Consider the following 16,978-nt stretch of genomic DNA (forward strand, 5'->3'; position numbering starts at 1 on the left):
GAGACCTTGGATCTTAGGCACCATTCTTCTGAAATATGTACTTTATACTGAAGAATTGTGGAAGATGTTGTTGATAATGCCTTTGGAACAGATATATTTCAGACTATCTGTAAAAGTGAATAGTTTTTAAACTTTATGTATTAATTATTGCAATTCAGCAAACCAGTTATGAGACAACTCGGGGACACAATATTTATGTTAGAACGACAAATGCAAAGGCCCTGAGACAGCCTTCTACTGTCATATTTTTCTTTGCCTCATCAAATAAGGCTTCTCATTCAAATAAAAATATAAGCTCCTGGAGGGCAGAATTCATATGATGTATTTTTTTCAACCCCTCTTATTTCTAGGCAAGTGGTGGAAACTAACTGTATTTGTTGAAATGAAATGAATTGGTTGCTTTCTGTAGTTATTAATGTCAGTAATATTTCCAAGTGGTTGAAAGCTGCATAATTGGTCTGAAGTAAAAGCATTTTTATAACTTTTAACTTTATGAACACTGAAGGTCTGGGCTGAGCCAAACTTCAAAGCAGGCTTTCCTTCATAGAGGGATGACATCACAGGGGACGCCTGGGTGGCTCAGTCGGTTAAGCCTCCAACTTGGGCTCAGGTCATGATCTCGAGGTTTGTGAGTTTGAGCCCCACGTCGGGCTCTGTGCTGACAGCTCAGAGCCTGGAGCCTGCTTCGGATTCTGTGTCTCCCTCTGCCCCTCCCCTGCTCACACTCTGACTCTCTCTGTCTTTCAATAATAAAAAAATGTTAAAAAAATTTTTTTTAAAGGGATGATATCATATGCTACACATTAATTTCCAGTGTGTTTATAGTAGAAGAATAATTGAAGATAGTGCAGGTTAAATGAAATGCGTACTAGGAGAAATAATAATTTTCCCTTATTTGAGAAACTAAGAAATATTAATGAACGATATAAATAATAAATACCACATAAAGTATTAGCTATTAGCATTGTTGTTGTTTTTTTTTTCAGCTGAGTGGTAGGGACATAAATATTTGTTTTACTAATCTTTCTGCTATTTGTATATTTTTATGTCTGACCCAATTCATAATAAAATTGGACATAAAAATAAGTAGTATGGTTTGCGTCCTAAGTCAATGCCACTTTACAGATTCCATTTTGTAATTAGGCACTGTTCAAACTTTATGCTGCTATGACTTCTTATGAATTATTGCTTGAACAGTGTGTTGGTCAAAAAGTCCCAAGTGCACATATGACACAAAGGTTCAGCTGTCTGCTTTCCCTTGTGATTCTTTATAGGATCAAATAACTCATTACGTAGTCAGCTCTTTAAGAAACCTTAAAGCTGTTTGCCTACATGAAAGAGGGCATTACTAGCAAGCCCGGTCGTGCCAGTGTTTCTTCTGGTTCTGTGAGACTTCTGAAGAAACGTGTTTCCTGTAGAATCCATATTCCCCAGGACTGTCAGAATGTTTGATGATTGTGTACTAGTCAGTGTTTGCATATATATCTCTTTGAACATTGCCAGTGCTCAGTAAATATTAGACTATCAAAAGGAAAGCATACTTTGAAATACAGGTTGGTACCTTAGCGTATGAAATTACTTTCCTGCTTTTGTTATTTTTCATCCTGTGGAAAGGCAGTAACTTTAAGAGGATCATGCTTGGGCTCACTGTGTATTCCAGGCACTTCATGAAATGCTATTTCTCTCTTTATCTTTCATCCTACACTGATACACAAGAAGATATACCTTGATATTTCAGTGAAATCCCACGGTAACCAAGGATTTCATTATGGTGTATGCTAACATCAAAGCATTTTTGTTTAACAGAGAACAAGAATCTAGTATACAACTACAGGCACCTTTCCCAGCAGGAGTAAGAGGCATATGGTTTGTATAATAAATAGTCTCCTAAAATGACTAAGTCAGAAAAATGTCTTGTTCTTGGTTGTGCACATTCTTTCTGAAGTGAAGCTGTCCCACTTTCCTTTTATTCCTTCGGCTGGCATCATTGGAGACATATTGATTGGGAGGTTGGGAGACAAGTAATTCTAATGGAGATTTTGGAACATAATACCATTTTGAATCATTACAGATTTTCCCTTCTTCTTGGCACCTGTCCTCCAAAAATTCATGCCATATTGATTTTTACATTATATTAATTTTTTTTATGTAGCATGAGCAATGAAAAGCAGTGTTACTCCATTATGGCCAGACCTATATGTCATAGTTAGAAATGAGAAAAGACAGGAATTGTTCATGACCAATATGGAAAGTAGATAATTAACTAAAAATTTTTATTTGTGAAAATATCCACAGCAAATTAGACATGTGAGGAATACCTTGCTTCTTGTTATACGTTATCTGAGTGGATAGGCTCATAGACTCTGTTTTATGATGTGACCTTACTTGACTTACAGTGATTTATGTTACTTATAGTGGTTTAACTGGCAGCTGCTTTCTTACCCTTTTTTGCCTCTCTTCCCCTTGCCTCTCTCCTTCTCTCTTTCTCTTTCTCTCAGAAGCAACATACATTCACACACACAATTATTGAGTGACTCTGAACATCAGTGGTACAATAAAAGTACATCTTCGTGTTTTGATAAGTACAAGTAATCTCTTTGTATGGAATGAAGAAAAGTGGTTATGCAGAATGATTACGTTTCTGATTTTTATATTTTCGTATCAAATATTTTATTTTGTTATTCTGTGTGAATACTCTGGTCATTTATTCAAATCATGCAGAAACAGCATTCTCCTCGTTATGACTGAACTGTATCATTTAAGAAGGAAAATTTTGCAGAAACGAACAATTAGTGAATAGCACTGTAGCAGTCATACTTGGGGGATTATCAGGCTTTTGTGAAAAGCAGCAGGCATAAACAGGAAATTAAAAATAGTAGCTAATCATGCTAATAGTTTGTTAATTTTTTGAATTCTAACAGAATAACACATTTCCCTCTATTTTAGCCTCTGTCCTCCATGCCTGAGAGCTCTGAGGTAATGAGAAGACAGAAATACTATAGCAGTGACAGCAGTTATGACAGTAGCAGCAGCTCTTCGGAATCAGATGACAATGAAAAGGAAGAATACCAAAATAAGAAAAGAGAAAAACAAGTTACGTATGACCTTAAACAGTCCAACCACTACAAGTTAATTCAACAATCCAGTAAGTTAATTTCTTCTAATTTAGTTGTTATATGAAGAATTATGGAACTGAAATTACTGAACTCAATAAAAGACCTTGGGCCAAATGAACCCTTGTTGTGTGTGAGGAGACCTGGATTCTTTCCCGCTTCCTTCCCTAACCGGACCTGGGCACAACCCACAATCCCTTTCAGGCTCTGTAGATAGAAAACAAAAGGTTTGAGTCAAGGATCTCTTACAGTCCATTGTCTTATATTTCATAGTTTTTGTTAAGTGCTAGATTTTTGCATGGATTTTATAAAACGTGCCTCATGGCTGCTAATCTGGTAATTCATTCTCTTTTAAGAGAGAATTCTCTTTTAATTGATACTCTTTTAAGACAGTATGTTCTCTCATTCCATTCCCCATTTTCCCTTCCTCCTGGTTACCCATTTTAGTTTATATTCTCACCTATAAAAATGTGTATCTCTCTAGGCATTTGACTTGATCATCAATTCTGTGAGCCACAGAATTGTGAAATAGTTGAAGTTTTGTTCCCTCATTTCCATCAGGGCTAAACACTTATGTGAGGGCTTTTGGGATGCAGCAAGTATTCAGGAGAGTAGCCGACCAGCTGCTGTGTTGTCTTCTTTCTGGTTTCCTCTTTTCTCTTTCTTCTTTTATTTCTTTTCACATTTTCTCTCTCCTCCATTCTGTCGTTCATTCCTTCCTTGATTTCAGAGGTGTCCACAATTCTTCTTTCATCCCCAAATGTCCAGTGTGGTATTGCTCTTTTCCCAGGCTCATTGGATACTCCAGTGCAGGGCTTTTCTTAACTCCCATCTCTGCTGTCTCTCCCTTGTTCTCTGTTGTCCCAGGGCTCTACTAAAGAGACCAGTTCAATCATGCAGTAAACACAACTGTGAGCCTTTGTTGATCTCCAGCAATGGTTTGTTTAATATGTTATTTCCCTGGTATTGAGTGGATTTTAAACCTGGCCTTCCATACTTTGGCACATAACATAAGGAATACAGCACAAACATGAAAATGTTTAATTATTCTTTTACCAAATTACCATGAAGATTTTTAATGGTCTTTCTTTTCTTTTTCCTTTACTTTCTTTTACTGAATTATTCCATAAATATACATGCTAATATATGTCCTGTCTTTGAGAGTTTATGTGTTTGGAGGGAACATAATGCATTATGTTCCATTTCATTTATTTAATTACTCATTTAAGATGTTTATTGAGCACTTGTTCTAGAATTTGCAAGCTATTTTATCAATTACTTCCTTTTTTTCTTAAAGACACCTTAAGTACTTTCAATATGTCTATACGTAAGGAGGGCTCTGTTTCTCTTTTGGAAGCTGACATTGTCCTGCCTAGATTTCATCAGTTTTGTTTTTTTTTTTTTAATGTTTATTTACTTTTGAGACAGAGAGAGACAGAGCATGAACGGGGGAGGGGCAGAGAGAGAGGGAGACACAGAATCAGAAGCAGGCTCCAGGCTCTGAGCCATCAGCCCAGAGCCCGACGCGGGGCTCGAACTCACGAACCGTGAGATGGTGACCTGAGCTGAAGTCAGACGCTTAACCGACTGAGCCACCCAGGCGCCCCTCATCAGTTTTTTTTTTTTTAAGCCCTCTTCAGTTGCTTAAGGTGTGCATTCCTAAGAGCATGAGCCGACAGAGGATAGCATAGAGAATATGTTGCTAGGATTTCTATAGCTCTGAGAGTGTTCTTTGTTCTCAGACCAACAGGCTAATAAATTGAGATCAGAAAAATAGTGTATTAAAAATGTTTTTAAGTGTGAATTCACATTTTAAACATAGCTTAATTCAGTTACATATCTTTTTATTTATTAGTTATATTTTATTTTTATAGTCATTAGGAATTACCTCAAAGGTTTAAATTTGTTTTATATTCTGTCTTTAATATTGCACTAGGGAATAGCCACAAACGCTCTTTGAGGCTTCTCTCGAAAGTAATGCTAATGACGGAGGACAAAATCCAGATTATGTGTAACATTTGTTAACTTAGGAAATTCAAACTTGCTATAGTTTCAGAGGTATATTGTGGGTTGATATAAGATGTTCATAAATGAAAAACGATAGGAAATATTTTCTCACATAATTTGTGTATGCAAGTTATAACCATTTTTTGTTTATCTACTTATTGGCATGTCTAGTGATTTAATTATTCTGTCTGAATTTCCAGTGTGTGCAGGGGAAAAATGGGAATCTGTGGTGATTCAAGAGAAAGGAAATTTTTCCTTCTGCACCTGTGATCAGGTTATACAGGTCCAAACTGTCACCTTAAGCCCTCAAAGAGAGCAGGACCAAGGCGTAGGTAGCACAAGAGTAGCACACACTTTTGTGTGTTTTCTTGGTAGAAGGTTGAGCAGTGGTGTGTTTTCCACACAGCCCTTTTCTAGAAGCATAGTCCTTTCCAAAAAAAGATACGACTTTCAGGTTCAGAAGAAAGTTAATAGTTAGAAAAAATGGAAGTTTTTTTTTAAACACCTTTTGTAATAAGCTTTAATGAGTATACTTTTTTGTACTTTCCAGAACCACATGGTTTTAGGCTTATCGTGTACTCAAAATATCCATTAGAAATACATCCCTAAATATAAGGTTTATGTCCATTGCCTTTATAAAGGTTTAAATTTTTTTCAACAGCTAATGAAGAGAATTATTTGGGTATTCAACCTGCCTTCATGTGAGTTTTATTAAATTATTTAATTAGTGAAGACTGATATATTCCCCAAGCAGAGAGAAAATATAGAACAGAGGGTATAAAGAATATATGAACTAAAAAGGATATAAGTGTATACTATTGAGTGATATTCTATTTCCCTGTGCAAGGAATCAAAATTTACCTGGAACAGTTGGTTCTCTTTCATAAATGGTCTCAATATGCATTGGGGAAGATATTCTATGGTTTTCCCTAGTTTGTTCTGATAATCCTCTAGATCCAGACATTTTTTTTTTCTTGACTTAAATCTTTACTATGGGAATTTAAACCTATTTTTTTTCCTGTCCTGTGAATAAGAAGACTATCTGTCTAGTCCCACTCTTGTAATAACCAATTACATACTTAAACTCCATTAGGATAATCTTTATGTTTTTCTTCTGTTTTATTTATTTATTTTTTTCATGGTTTCTGAAATATAACATCCATTTATCCTGGCCACTCTCTAGACTCCTTTGCATCCCTCCCTATGAATCTTGCTATAAAGTATTCTTTTTTTAACCTGTACACAGATTATTCTAATAAACTGTCAGTCTAATCCAAAGATAGTAGATGACATAATGCTTTAGAAAGAGGGAGGACACTGATGTTATGTAGGTCAGGACTTAAACCTGAGCTTTGCCACTTTCTCATCATGTGGCCTTGAGAAAGTTCTTCCTCTGAACCTCCAGGGGATGGAGATTCCTACTTCAGAGGGTTTCTGTGAGGATTAAGATAAAAGTGTATCACCAGGCAAGATGCCTGGCTTATAGAAGATGCTCCATACATGTTAGTTTTCCTTCCTTCTGGTTCTTTTATGTCACATTTCAAGAACAGAACTGTTTAAGAATTGTTCTCATGGTTGCCATTCTTCATACATGACAGGGGTTCTGCACCAAATTTACTGTTTATATTGAAGAATTAACTTCAAACTCATATTCTCATGATGATGTCTATGTTTTTTACATTTATGGCCATCCTGCTACCATGTGGTCTAATTGTTAGTTTAAATAAACTCAATGAAGTGGGAAACTTCTAACTGGCTACTGTACTATCATCCCTCTTCTCCATCATAATAGGCTCTATTAGGCGTTCAGTCAGTTGCCCTCGGTCCATCTCTTCTCAATCACCTTCCAGTGCAGACAACCGGCCGTTTTCTGCTCAGCAAATGATATCAGCATCCCGGCCGGCTTCAGGGTCTCGGTCGCATTCCTTAAACCGTGCTTCCTCCTACATGAGGCATCTGCCTCACACTAATGAAGCCAGCTCTACTAACTCTCAGATGGTAAGTCATCTATTTCGCTCCGAGATTACAGGAAGCACTACACTCAGGATTTAGGTGGTAAAGGGATCAGTGGGGAGGAGGACAGGTTGAACCTCAGATCCTTTATATAATTCAACTCATGGTCTTCTGGAATTTGAGTTATTCATCCAACTTAGCCTATAACTTAGTATGAGTTCTTCAAAAGCAGACTCTACTATATCATAGAACTTGAGGATGGACACTGAGAATAACGTTTTATGTCCATTTGCTGATGGTCTAGGGTAATTTTGTTGAAAATCATCTGAGTAAATGTATCACCTTGCAGTGTATTGTGCAGTATATATGTAAATTTGGGGGAATTCGTTGGATAGTAAATTTTCCTTAATGGGATGATTGATTAATAGGTTAAAAAAAACAAACCATTGATAACTTATCCTTAGGCTACTGAAGTATAACATAGTTCATAATGTTTTCTTCATGTTAACATACAGCATATTCCCTCCTTAGCACAAATCCCAGAGATTCAGTGTTAAGGAGGTCAGTGAACTTATTTTGCAACCAGGCATAGTTGTAGGTGCTCAAATAGATATCTCAAGGCACCTACACATAGGCCAGGGATTTATTTGTTTATTTAATGTGGATTATGTTCCCAAAGAGAAAAGTCTAGAAAATATAAATGGATGAATTTCATTTGGTAACTATCAATAATTATTTTTTCTAATCAAGAATTGCATAAGGTATATGGAACAAATGGAACCGACCAGGAAGTCTTTTTTAAACACTTACATTTTATTTTAGTGTTTTGTGCTAAATAAACTACAACTGTGTGGAAGTGTGAAAGACATTCTTGGAAAATCATATCCATTTAATCCTAAGAATAAATGTAAAAAAAAAAATTTTCTTTTTGTTATTTTTTTTAATTAAAAGTGCATCATTTTTACCTAGAAATATCTTTCAGATTATAGTGGCACAATGAAATAAGACCCCCTCCAAATATCTGTATTCTTTCAAATTTAAGAGTGAGTCTTTGCGGCAACCGAGAACAAAGGAACAAGAAGACCATCTAACAAGTCAGACCTTATTTGTCCTCAAGGACATGAAGATCCGGTTTCCAGGAAAATCAGATGCAGAATCATTACTTCTGATAGAAGATGTGAGTATTTAACGTATGAAATTCCAAGGTGGTTGTACCTTTTTATTGTTCTTCTTAAAATATTAAAATTTATTTCCTGATAGCATCATTCTGAATGTCATCGTAAACTTAATGTTCTTTTCAACCTCCACAAGCTTTAGAAAATACAGGGGTTATTTTAATTTTTATGATTTATGAGCAGTGAGATCACCATATCAATAAAGCAGAATATCTTTTAGCGTATAGTCCTGTTTTAATATTAAAATGATGAAATTGCCTCATAAGTGAGAATAGTTAGTGTTAAATAATTACTGTTCGTAATGATGAAAAAAATACCAAGTTAAGCCTCCTTCTGTAAAGATTTAGAAGGATCTAACATGGAAGGAATTGTAATGAAAAAAGTAGGGCCCTCAGTATAAAATATCAAGAATATTTGAATGTGGCTCCTTGAATGGTTTTGGTTTTGGTCAGATTTTAAAATGGCTTATGTTGGGGGTTTTTCTTGTTATAAACACATTTGCACCACCCAGTGGAACATTCTAAAATGACACAGTCCTAAAATTCATATTAAAGTCAAGGACTTTTACTTACTTCTATTTTAGAAAGAATGTCCAACTTTTAGATATTTCTGGTGAAAGAGCATTTCTTCAGTCACAGATTAATTTCATTTAAACATCTATTTCAAATTGACATGCTTAGATAATCCCCCAGTAACAGAAGGTTGTTTTCTGGTTTCCCTGTTCTGTTTGGTTTGGTTTTGGTTTTGGTGGGTTTTTTTTTTTTTGGTTTTTTGTTGTTGTTGTTGCTGTTGTTGTTGTTCCAGAGAAGAAGACACCATCTAGTGGCCAATTGTAGGATAAGAACCACAACAATGCACTTGGCCTTTTTCATGTTTTAGCATTACTTTAGACCTATCTAAAGGAACTGTCTAGAAACAAACAAAATAATAATAAAAATTTAACTTTCTTAGCTAAAAAATTAATAGTGGCAATTTCTATTTTGTAATCATGACATAGTTATAAGCAAAACCCCCCAAGTATTATTCCTTGTATTGTTATATATATTTTTTAAAAAGTGAAAATGATATCTTGCTTACCAAGATATTTGTTACATTGAGGAAAAAGGAGGAAAAGTGAACATTAATTATAAAGCTTTATGTACATTTGTTTTTATTTACATATTAATCTTATTCAATCAAGTTCTGGGTAAAAACAAAGTTTTTGTACATAAATTTTACTTAGAGATATTAGCTACATACCACCCTTTTGAATTAGGTAGAAGAAAAATTAGATAGAGAGTAGAACTAATATTTGTGGCTGATGTGATTATTTTATAAAGAATATATATGGGCTTATAGGGACACCTGGGTGGCTCAGTTGTTTAAACATCCAACTCTTGATTTTGGCTCAGGTCATGATCTTGCAGCTGTGCGATCGAGCCCCACATCCAGCTCCATGCTGGGAATGGAGTCTGCTTAAGATTCTGTCTTTCCCTCTCCCTCTGCCCTTCCCCCGTGCACATGCACTATCAAAACAACGAACAAAAAACCAAGGAAACAAAAAATAGAGAGTATAAATAAAATGTAACGAATAATTCTATAAGACATTAGACCGTTTACTATATGTTCACCATACGCAGCAAATATTTTAATCTGTTTGCTATAGTATATATTACTGGAATATATATTTAGAAATTTTGAAGATTTGTGCCAACAAAAACCCAATAAACAAAACAAAGGGATAATAGAATATATATGGGCTATCTTTTAATGTGTTGTTCAATATTCTGTTACTATGGGTGCTGTGTAAATAGAGCTCTTAAAATTAAAATGGAAAATCTGTGTTTTGGACTTCTTCCCAAATCTTATGTACCTCAAGACATTTGACTTTCATTTATTAGAGACTGTGTACTTTTAACAGCAAAAAAGAGAAAACTTTGGATTCAGATGGCATGTCTTTATGAAAGTAAACATTCTTTGTTGCAAGTAATATTACAGTGCTTCCGTTTCACAAATTAATAATATTAGTTTCACCCCATTTATTTCTCTTTTGTTCCTTTTAAGGAAAATTTTAGATTAAGTTTCTTAATCTTTCTCTCCCAAAACAGATCATTGATAACTGGAGGTATCATAAAACAAAAGTGGCTTCATATTGGCTCATAAAATTGGACTCTGTAAAACAACGAAAAGTGAGTAATTCCAAAAATAGTTTTGCCCTTTGGGATTATGTATTAAGATCATTCATCCATATCCATAATCAAGCTATATACATCTTCATTTGTTTACTCATTTCTTCCACAAATATTTGTTGCACACCTACTGTGTTTCGGGCACTGTTCTAGGTTCTGAGGATAAAAGAAGTGAATTTAAAACAAGCCCCGTGATCTCATAGAGCTTATATTTTAGTTCAGGTGTTTGATAATAAACAATATATAATAGAATGAAGGGCAATTCTAATGGGTAAGTACCTGAAGAAAAATAAATCAGAGTGAAAAAAAGAAAGAAGGTAACATGGGAGCAGAGACCTTAAGGAAATGCTACTATGCAGATAACTGCAGTTACAATGTATCAATCAGGCAGAGGGAAGAGCAGATACAGAGGGCCTGAGGTGGATGTTAGCTTGAGGTGTCCCTGAAGCATAGAAGGACCATTTTATTCCCTTATTTATAGGATCATTGGCTTGTGTTGGTGAAGAGTGAGTGAGGGGTGGTGAACGCTAAAGTTGGGTATATGGGCAAGGGTCAGATCACAACTTCATGGGCTGTCTAAAGACTTTGGATTTTATTCCAAGTAAGGGAAAGCCACTGAAAATTTTGAGCAGAAGAGGTATACAGTCCATGTACTTTTTGTAATCTAGAAGATGGAAAACTGTAGGTAAGTTGATAATTAAAATGAAATAGGCCAGAAGCAGATTAAAGTATTTATAAGATACCTATAAATAAATACTTATTTATAAATACTTATAAAGTGTTTATACAATATACTTACAATACATGATAAATGTGACATTTTAAAGACTTGAAGAAATGATCATTTTCCCCCCAAAATGATACTGAAGCAATTGGCTACCTCTTTGTAAGAAAATTAAGTCAGAGTCTTATCTCTCACCATATGCAAAAATAAATTGCAGATAGACTGCAGTTTATATGTAAAAAAAGGAAAATATTAAAAGTTTTAAGGAAAAGGATATGTTTATAACCTTAGAATGAGGGAACCATTTCTTAAGAAAGACTTTAGACCCAGAAATCTTAAGGAAAATACTGACAGATTTGATTACATGAAAATTTAAACCAAATTAAAGGGCAGAAGCTGTGAGGGGCATGGGAGGAGGGGTGTGGAGGAAGACAGACATTTGTAACACATAAAACACAAAGTAATACCAATAAACCAAAACTTTCTACAAATCAACCATCAAAAGACAAACTATCCTATAAATATTAATAAATAAAATGGCAAAGTACATAAAAAGACCATGAAAAGACAATTTATGGATCTTCAAATAGCCAATTAACATGTAAATAGATCCTTGGCCTCACTAATGATGAAGGAAAAGCAAGTAAAAGCCATCATATTAGCAAAAATTAATCAGACAGATAATATCCAGTGATGGAAATAGTATGGATAAAGGGCCTTTGCTATATCATTAGAGGGAGGATACATTGATACAACTCCATAGACAGGTGATTTGCAGTCTCTATTAAAATTACAAATTTTCATAACCTTGATGCAGCAAAACCACTTACAACATTCTATCCAACAAAATAATTGTCTGTGTGTATGAAAGATTTACATGTGTGAGCATTCATTGCAGTGGTATGTGTGAAAGCAAAACATTTGAAGCAGCCTAAATATCTTATCAATAAATTTATGGTTAAATATAGTGCATCCACACTATTCAGTTTCATTAAATTGAATACTATTCTGGAATCATAGATCTTAACCTGAGAGATAGCATCAGATTATGGCTAGTAACATATGAAACAAACATACATTAGCAAAATCAGCCAGTGGTAGCTAATCATGAGTGAAAGGATACAATCAATAAGGTGTCACCCGAAGGCCATGAGTCCATCCGCTATCAGGCATCCCTTTTCACACGTCCAGAGGCATTCTGGCTTCAGAGTGATAAGTGCCAACTATGTGTGGTTCACCTGCGTACGGAGGGAGCCTTCCAAATATGGGTGGCCTTCATTTTTCTTCTCCATTAGTCACCCATGTAGTCTTTGTGACTAACTTCTGTTCTCCAGTCAGCTGAAATAAAAAGATTGATTTACTATGAATGTTGTCCGATAGAACTTTCTGCAAAGATGGTAATATATGCTATATTTGTGACGTCCAAAGGAGTGGTCACAGACACGTATGTCCATTGAGTGAGCACTTAGAATGTGGCTATTGTGACTGAGGAACTGAACTTTTAATTTAAATTTAAATTTAAATAGCCAAATGTGTCTAGTGGCTACTGTAGTTGACAGGGTGGATCTAGACAGATCAGGGGCAGCCTTCTAATATGTTCTTAGATAAGAACTTTCTCAGTTATCTTCCTGCTGAGAAATTCCATTAAAGGGTTTGCAAGAGTGTCCAGTAAGGTCATGATCGCCTTGGGCATCTCAAAGAAGGAGCACCTCTGTCAACTTGTTCCTTTCTATATGCCATCCAAAAGGATATCAGGATAGTAAATCAAACAAACGTGTCATGTCGTACAATAATATGTGTTGTCCCATTTTAAGTGACTAATGTGTATATACTATTTTAAATATATATATCTAGCATAAAAAATTTTTAAAAACTAGGTACCAAATTGTTGAGAGGATATATTTCTAGAGGGTAGACTTATTGAGCCACAGGAAGGAAAGAGGTGACATTTGCTGTCATTCTTACCTTTTTTGTAGATTTCTATACTTTTTTCAAGTTAAAATAATCTTTTCAAAAGTGGCAGAATGACAGGGAGACACAGGCATTCCTGTGAAGCCTGTCTGGATTCCCCTACAATCACGTGTTATGTTTCCCTATTCTAAATCTTCATGGCACTTTGTACTCAGTTGTATTTATGATCTGCCTTGAGAGATTTTTCTATTAATTTTTCCCCACTTCTCTAAAAGCCAGGTGCTTGTCTTACTTTGTAGTTACCTGTAGGAAGCTTTCTGTAACCACTTATTAAGTTGATTCAATTCTAGGTTCTTTTATGAACTCTATCAATGGCAAGCTCACTTCTCTCTGCCTCCTCCTTTCTTCACTAGTGATGTGTGTTTATTTGAAAAATTTTTTAACATTTATTTATTTTTGAGACAGAGAGAGACAGAGCATGAATGGGGGAGGGTCAGAGAGAGAGGGGGACACAGAATCCGAAACAGGCTCCAGGCTCTGAGCTGTCAGCACAGAGCCCGACGCGGGGCTTGAATCCACGGACCGCGAGATCATGACCTGAGCCGAAGTCGGACGCTCAACCGACTGAGCCACCCAGGCTCCCCGATGTGTGTTTATTTGAACAGCAGCTACAAACGAGGACGCCATTCTGTTTTTTCACGTGTGATTTGAGAAGGTCTGATAAACATTGTAGAGGATGATCAGAGGATGTGTGTGAATAGTAATGACTTTTGTGAACTGGAAGAAAACTATTTCACGTTTTAGGATTGTTATGTTCAATTTATAAATTGAGTTTATAAATTTTGAGTAAAATTAAACAATTGCTTGTAAATTTACTTGCAAGTAGTACATCTACTTCTCCTGTACTGATGTCCTCTAAGAATATTTGGAGTGAGTTGTGTTTGTGTAGCCCTTTCCTTCATTTCCCAGATGTGTAGCCACATGTCCATGCTTGTCATACACTGTCATGTTACAGGAGTGGAAGCGCCAGTGTGAGGGGGCAGAATTTTTTAATACAACTTACATACCTAGGTATCCTTTCTTTGAACCCTTTGGTGGCTTCTTCCATTCCGGCATAAACCAAAAGTACTCTGTGTCCTCTATGCTTGTAAAAAGTAGTAAGACATCGCATCTTCAATGCACAACGTGTTACAGTCCCATAGTTTACACTACCCAAGCAGTTAAGGAAGTTCTGCAGAAGGTAATTTAATACTTGTGTTTTTGGCAGAAGAATCTGTAGCTGAATATTGACTCTCAGAGAACAGAAAGTGCTGATCTTAGCTAGAGCAAGTTTATCCTGCCACGTTGCCTGCTTTCAAGGAAGCCCTGAAAGATGGCTCAGGAATAGTAGGCCTAGGCTATGATGGAAAGGAAAAGGCCAGAATTTACACATCTACAACTTGTTTGCAACAATTTTTCGTGGTAACGTCATGATCACTGCGTTTCTTTCTCTTCCCTCAACCCTTTTTTTTAAGACACTGTTTTTCCAAAACAAACTCTAATTTCTCAGATACATCATGAAAGGTGAAGTGCTCCTGGGAAAAGAAACAGAAGGCAGCTCTCAGCAGCATTTGTCATGTGATGACACTCTCCCCCTCACTGCCAGGGCCACTGAGGAGCTGTCACCCATGAGGAATTACTGGGATAATAAGGAAACAAATTTTTGTAAATTTCTCCTTTTTGTAAAATTTACCCTGCCAAATGTATGTGTTCTTTCACCCATGCCCACAAAATAAGCATAACAAATACACATACCATGAATGCAAATCATAAGGCCAGCCAACGGTGGAGGTCTTGAGCTCTAAGAGACATAAACACAGAGTTTTTAATTGGGATTTTTTTTGTTGTTGTTTTTATGTTTTGTTCATTTAATCAATAGCATTAGAATGAATGAAGTGAAGTACTTAAAATTTAGCCCAGATAGGATAAGTATAGAGATATATTATAAAATAATCATTGGGACAAACTTAAGTATGTTTGTCTGCTCTAGTTGTATATATGTATATGTATATGTATATATTATAATATATACATACTTTTTCGCTACCTCTTCCCAATCTTGTTTTGTTTCAAATGAAATCAAGAGGTAAAGTGAGATAAGAGAATGACTGAAATATTTTTTTCTTGCAACAAGAGAGCTAGTATAATAATGAGTTGAAAAGTACATTGAAAAAAAATTAAGCTTTATATGTTGATAAGGGGCAATATTAGATAGTAGAAAGAGGTACTGGACTTGTAGTCATGTGGATTTGAGTTAAATACTGCCTCTGTCCTTTACTTGGGGCAGGTAACTTTTCAGAATTTCTGAGATTTTTAACCTTAAGATTTGGAGGGTTTTTGTAAAGAAATGAGACATCATATGAGAGGGTGTTCTGCCTTAGGAGGTATAAAATGCAGGCTGATTTTGTTTTCCTACTAAGGATCATCATACCAGGCTGTTTCTCCAATGTGTTTTATTTAACAGTGCTTCCCCCTTATTCGCGGGGGATTCCGAGTCCCCTAGTGGATGCCTGAAAATGGGGATAGTACTGCATCCTGTAGATATTCTGTTGTTTCTCATACATATATACATACCACTGGTAAAGTTGAATTTATAAACTAGGCACAGTAGGGGATTAACAGCAATAACTAATAATGAAATAGAATAATTATAACAATATGTTATAATAAAAGTTGTATAAATATGGTTTCTCTCTCTCTCAAAATATCATATTATACTGTACTCACCCTTCTTCTTGTGATGACGTGAGATGATAAAATGCCAACATGATGAGATAAAGTGAGGTGAATGCCGTAGTTATTGTGACGCAACGTTAGGCTACCATTGACCTTCTGAGACTACGTCCGAAGGAGTATCCATTTGCTTCCGGACAGTGGTTGGCCTCGGGTAACTGAAACTGTGGAAGGTGGAACTGCAGATACAGCGAGATTACTAAGAGTTCAGTTCTTCAGATGTAGAATTATTTTATGTAGAGTATGTGGAAATGAGGTATAAAAAAATTGTCTGTTGGGTTGTAATATATTAACCATTTATTTGGCCATCTGTTTGAAACCTGTGCTATTGCTTTTTAAAGCCAAAAATTGCATCCCAGAAAACAAAAAGAAACCTAGAATGTGGGTCAGCTGTTGAACGTAGACTTAGATATTATAAAACGTTACTTATTCATAAGGTCGTGCACTTAACTAATTTACATCTAGATGTGGATTAATCAGCTCTGTGCTTCTTTGGGCTGGGATGATAGTGATCATTGGAAGGCTGTGTCCTTTCAGTCTCCTGGGGAGCAGACATAAGACAGATTTAGAAGTGAAAGAGATTTATAAGAGAAAACTCACAAGAAAGATAAAAGGGTAAGAGAGTTCAAGTAGATAGAACGGGCCTTCAGACTGCAGTATAGGTCTGACAGCTGTGAATGGAAGGCAAGAGGGTTGGGAGGAAGAACCTGAGACTAGTGAAGTTCTCAGAAAGCCTTGTAGCGCTGGTGGGGAGGCAGAACAAGCATTGCCTGCTAGGCAGAAATGACGCCTCTCAGGTGTCCCAGCCATGCCCAACCATTTGGTTGGGGACAGTCAGAGGAGAGCATAAGCTCGAATGATGCAGTGGATCCTGAATGGGGAGGCTAACTCACTCTTGGAAGCAACTTGACCCAAATGGCACGTCTTCATGGCTGCCACAGAGGCTGCATGTCATGCAATTTAGTTTGACAAACATTTATTGGTTGCCATTTTGTACGATTACTGTGCTAGGCACTACTGGGGATTTTGAGGGTTGTTCATTCATTCATTTAGTTACTTGCTCATTCTAACATGCATTCAACAATATTAATTGAGGGACTATCATGTCCCAAGCACTATATTCGGTGTGGAATGCATAATTTAAAGCTCTTAATT

The 16,978-nt window shown here is 36.0% G+C and overlaps 1 protein-coding gene across 6 annotated transcripts in view; it reads left to right on the forward strand.

Annotated features, from left to right (window-relative positions):
* The window catches only part of TTLL7 (tubulin tyrosine ligase like 7), a 139,348-nt gene that overhangs the window by 88,875 nt on the left and 33,495 nt on the right, over nucleotides 1–16,978 (forward strand). For all 6 annotated transcript variants that reach the window (XM_060624331.3, XM_060624333.3, XM_060624325.3 and 3 more), the window contains exons 15-18: nucleotides 2,947–3,145; nucleotides 6,913–7,118; nucleotides 8,116–8,250; nucleotides 10,336–10,416. In XM_060624331.3, coding sequence (XP_060480314.1) covers nucleotides 2,947–3,145; nucleotides 6,913–7,118; nucleotides 8,116–8,250; nucleotides 10,336–10,416 — 621 coding nt within the window. The remainder of the gene's footprint in view (nucleotides 1–2,946; nucleotides 3,146–6,912; nucleotides 7,119–8,115; nucleotides 8,251–10,335; nucleotides 10,417–16,978) is intronic.

Source organism: Panthera onca, chromosome C1 (assembly GCF_046562875.1).
Source record: "Panthera onca isolate mPanOnc1 chromosome C1, mPanOnc1 haplotype 2, whole genome shotgun sequence".
NCBI classification, from domain to species: Eukaryota; Metazoa; Chordata; class Mammalia; order Carnivora; family Felidae; genus Panthera; species Panthera onca.